The sequence below is a fragment of the Lactuca saligna genome, chromosome 6, assembly GCF_052625555.1.
Source record: "Lactuca saligna cultivar CGN05327 chromosome 6, ASM5262555v1, whole genome shotgun sequence".
Lineage (NCBI taxonomy): Eukaryota > Viridiplantae > Streptophyta > Magnoliopsida > Asterales > Asteraceae > Lactuca > Lactuca saligna.
In genome coordinates this window covers 175,861,312-175,866,044 of record NC_136422.1, presented here as the reverse complement: position 1 = coordinate 175,866,044, position 4,733 = coordinate 175,861,312, and the positions used below count along the sequence as shown (strand labels likewise).

Genomic DNA, 4,733 nt, shown 5'->3' with positions numbered 1-4,733 from the left:
TGTTTCGAAGGGTTTTAGTGTTCTTGATTTTGAATTTTTTTTGTATTATTTAACATTTTTTGGAGGTCCCTATCATTTTTTGTAATTTTTTCTTGCATTTGTAAGTCAATTTTGTATTAACTTTGTTTGGGTGTTCTTCATTTTGTGCCTTGCTTTTTCTCTATGATGAAGAACACAAAGGAACCAAAAGTTTGGGTATTCTTGTTTTTCTCTTTCATGAAGAATATGAAGTTCGATTTTATATTTAGGCATAATAACTCTTGGCTTTTGTAGCAACGATGAGTCAACTCACTTGCTTAGTTGGTAATTCATAATGCAGTGTAGCCTTCAAAAATGGGTAAAGGTACGAAATTAACCAGTAAAACACAAGTTCGTACCTTTTAAAAGAAAAATAAAATCACGATGGACCATTTAAACCAATATACGAAACATTATTGGGCTACAGTCACAATAACTCATTATATGTGTCGCATGTTACTAAAATAACCAATATATTTATAGATCTATTACTAATGGACTACATACCCTAGTTATTTTTACTAGATCCGCCATTGATCGATACACATCATGTCATTATGTTTGAGACTCGGTTACTTTCGTGCCTGCTAACATGATACATCATCCGATCGAAGAACATAACTAAACCCACCATCCATTTACTAGCACTATACAAACACCAAATATCCATTGCTAGATGATGTTCTACCGTCATTCATCATGCTAATAGGAACGACAGTAAAGTCAATGGAAATCGCTAGTTGTTTCTAGGTAAACAATTCAACGGATCACCAATTAATTCTCCCAACTACTAAAGAAAAGTGATGAAACCTTGAGAGAGGAAGTAACCTAGCCGACAATTAAAAGTCTTCTTTCTAGCACAATCAAGAAACACGTAGCCACAGTAGTGGACACTGTTTGCCTCTAATCTAGTTTTTAAATCTAATAATTATGGGTTTAAGGAGAAATCATAAATGCTAAAAAAATGTTTGTCATAACTCATAATTACAATCGAATCAGGTATTTATTCTATTGCTAAATTTCGAGTCTTTCTTTAATATAAAAATTAGTTATTGGATATCAATATTTATATATGGAAGATATATAATTAATTCATTAAATGATGAAATCCCGGAGATTTTGTTCTTATTTGTGGGTCATAGTCCATTTTCTATATAAACCCCCTTCCACACCCAACATATAAGCCATATGCAGAGACTTACACTTTGGTACGAGAGACAACAAAACTACCTGCTTTGCTTCTTTACTTATACAGATGGAGGAGAGACAAGGAATCATACTATTGCATGTGTTCGTGTTCCTTGTTGCTCTTATCTGCTACATTTTCGTAAGAAGGAACCAAAGGGACTCCGCCAATAAGCTCCCTCCAGGTTCACTAGGCTGGCCGTATATCGGTGAAACACTTCAACTTTACTCTCAAGATCCAAATATTTTCTTCGCTACAAAACAGAAAAGGTCTCTCACGACTAATTCCTTTCAAATTAACTTTCGATGTAGTATATATATTGTATTATCTCAGCAATTCTTAACGCCATAGACTTGTTCTTTTGTGCTGATTGTTCAGGTATGGTGAGATTTTCAAGACCCATATTTTGGGGTGTCCTAGTATCATGTTGGCTAGCCCTGAAGCAGCTCGGTTTGTGTTAGTAACACAAGCTCACTTGTTCAAGCCCACGTACCCAAAAAGTAAAGAAGACTTGATTGGTCCTTTAGCACTGTTTTTCCATCAAGGGGAGTACCATACTCGCTTAAGGAAGCTAGTTCAGAGCTCCTTATCACTTGATAATCTCCGAAGTTTGGTTCCAGATATCGAATCAATGGTGGTATCCGCGTTGGACTCATGGGCTGATGGCCGAATTGTACACACGTTTCATGAGATGAAAAGGGTTGGTTTTATGTCCTGTGTTTTTCCTCCTATATATGTCATCTTTCATTTGGGTTTATTGAATTCACACACCAATGTTTTTGTCTGCATCGATCTTTATGTACATTACAATAATCTTTTTGGGGAATTGTTAATTACATACTTGTTTGATTACAGCTATCCTTCGAGGTTGGTATACTCGCTATATTTGGACACTTGGAAGCCAGCCAGAAAGAGCAACTAAAGCAAAACTACAGCATAGTAGACAAAGGTTACAACTCTTTCCCAACAAAATTACCAGGCACACGCTTCAAAAAGGCTTTTTTGGTAAGCCAAGATTTTCGTATTTCATTTGCCTTTTGTCCATTTTCCTGTCGAAGCATCCGAAAATAACATCTTCTTACTTGAAAGTTGAAAACTAAGTCTAAAGTTGGTGGCATAACATTATGTAAACACGAATCTGCCTTTCGAGTTTTTAGAGACTTGCGTACTTAACCAAATGCCAACACACTCTCTCTCTCTCTATATATATATATAGGCCAGGAAACGGCTGCAGAAGACTTTGAGTGAAATCATATCTGAGAGGAAAGAAATGAGGGCAACAGAGAAATACCTGTTGGGATGTTTAATGAACTCGAAAGATGATAATGGTAAAACCTTGAGTGAAGATCAGATCGCTGATAACATTATCGGAGTTCTGTTTGCTGCTCAGGACACAACAGCCAGTGCATTGACATGGATTCTGAAATATCTGCATGATCACCCGAAACTTCTGGAGACTGTAAAGGTAAAATGACGCATTTGCTTAATTCTCTCTCTAAAAAAGCAAGAGCTTCTCTCTCATAGTATTGGATTTTCCCACGAACGAAAATATTATATGATATTTAATAATAAAACTTTATGTCTTTGTAGGCTGAGCAGAAGGTTATCTACCAGTTTAATGATGATGGTCATCTTAAGTTGACATGGGCCCAGACTAGAAACATGCCGATTACGTACAAGGTATGCACTTTTGACAAACAGGTTCTTCTATAGCAATTTAGACTTTTCATGCACAAGGGAAAAGTAAATATCAAATCCAGACATGGATGGGGGAACATACACAGAAATCAGGGTACCCATGTGTCTATTTATATGTTGAAAGTTTTCTCGATGTGTATATATATGTTAGGTGATATTGGAGAGCTTGAGAATGGCAAGTATTATATCATTCACATTTCGAGAGGCTGTTACTGATGTCGAATACAAGGGTAAGATAACAATCCCACACGATCATCTTGGAAGTTTTCTTAGCTTATGATTGTTCTTATATATCTCGGGTTTTTGATTGCACTATGTTCCACATAGCTATGTAATTCTCCTTAATAGACTGCGATGCTTAACAAACTACACCCAATAATTTGAAACAGGTTATCGAATACCAAAAGGGTGGAAGGTCATGCCATTGTTTAGGAATATCCATCACAATCCTGAATTCTTTCCCAATCCTCAACAATTCGACCCTTCAAGATTCGAGGTAAGATCAATGAAATTTGATTAATATTGGTGCAAGTGTTATATATAATTGTTTTGAAATTAAAAAAAAAAAAAAAAAAAAAATCTTGTTGCATATGAAGGTTGCACCAAAGCCGAACACATTTATGCCGTTTGGAAGCGGAGTCCATGCTTGCCCAGGAAATGAGCTTGCTAAACTGGAAATGCTCATTATGATTCACCATTTAGTCACTAAATATAGGTATGGGATTGGGATTTCATTTTAATCAAACCCATATTACAAAGTACTAGAATTATGTTTTGAATAACAAAGAGTGAAATTCATAAATCGATGATTGTGGTTGCAGATGGGAAGTGGTGGGATCTGAAAGTGGGATTCAGTATGGTCCATTTCCTGTCCCGATGCATGGACTTCCTGCAAGATTTCAGAAGGAATCTATCCAGGAAAAGGGAGAAGTATGTGGTGCTTGTTATGATACTTAGAAAGTAGTTTTCATGCCTTCCCCAAACTTAGCTATCAGTTGTTAACGCATCCCCACAATTGAGTCATCTGAGGATAGAAGATTCCTGCCTTTTCTCTATATTATTATTGCCTTTTGTACCACTTCTGTTAATGGAAGAGGTATCTAATGTTATTAAAGGAATCCGTGTAACTGTGTCTTTCATTTTCTTAATATATGTATTTCTTTAAAACGAGAGATGTGGAAGTCTCATCCAGTCGACAAATACCATGTCTCTGGCGATTATATATAAAAGCAGCAGAGGGACATTCCTTCAGCTCAGGACCCCATGGTCCAATAAACTTTCATGCCCAAATTCATGGACCTTTAACACAATTAGGATGTGTGCACGCGACTACTTTGTGACATAGGCTCATGGTTCGCCTGATAATAATATTGGGCTTTATACTTTAATACAAACAGCCTTCAATACCTTTAAACAAGATTGCATTTAAGTTGAAACTATCAGAAAATATTATTGATTCATTTGAAAACTGGATCTGAATGTTGACTTATTTTTAATGGCAAACTAATATACTCTTAATCTAGCTACACCTTAATATCATCTATGTCTCAAATGAGACTTGAGCTGTCAACCTCCTGTAAGAGGGAGGACACACGATATCGTTAGGCCAAAGGTCTTTTGGTAAGTGCATGTTGATTGAGTGAAGCGTAACACACACTTTATTTAAAAAACAAATTCCACCCACAATACATAAAAAAGTTGTCATGACTCACATGTCATCGTGTTTAGCAAGTTACAAATAGTGAGCATAGTGTTTGTTGTAACAACAGGAACAAATCCATAATTGAAGAAGAAATTTGGTTGAAGAATCTAGTGTTGATAATTTGGTTGG

At 36.0% G+C, this 4,733-nt stretch overlaps 1 protein-coding gene across 1 annotated transcript; it reads left to right on the top strand.

Moving 5' to 3' along the window:
* The first annotated feature begins 1,210 nt into the window (after nucleotides 1-1,210).
* LOC145000412 (abscisic acid 8'-hydroxylase 4-like) lies at nucleotides 1,211-4,072 on the top strand. The gene is made up of 9 exons (XM_078959636.1): nucleotides 1,211-1,473; nucleotides 1,583-1,904; nucleotides 2,060-2,209; nucleotides 2,421-2,669; nucleotides 2,795-2,884; nucleotides 3,054-3,132; nucleotides 3,292-3,398; nucleotides 3,499-3,617; nucleotides 3,724-4,072. The coding sequence occupies exons 1-9, from the start codon at nucleotides 1,274-1,276 to the stop codon at nucleotides 3,857-3,859; spliced, it is 1,452 nt and encodes a 483-aa protein (XP_078815762.1). The 5' UTR covers nucleotides 1,211-1,273; the 3' UTR covers nucleotides 3,860-4,072.
* Nucleotides 4,073-4,733: the final 661 nt, after the last annotated feature.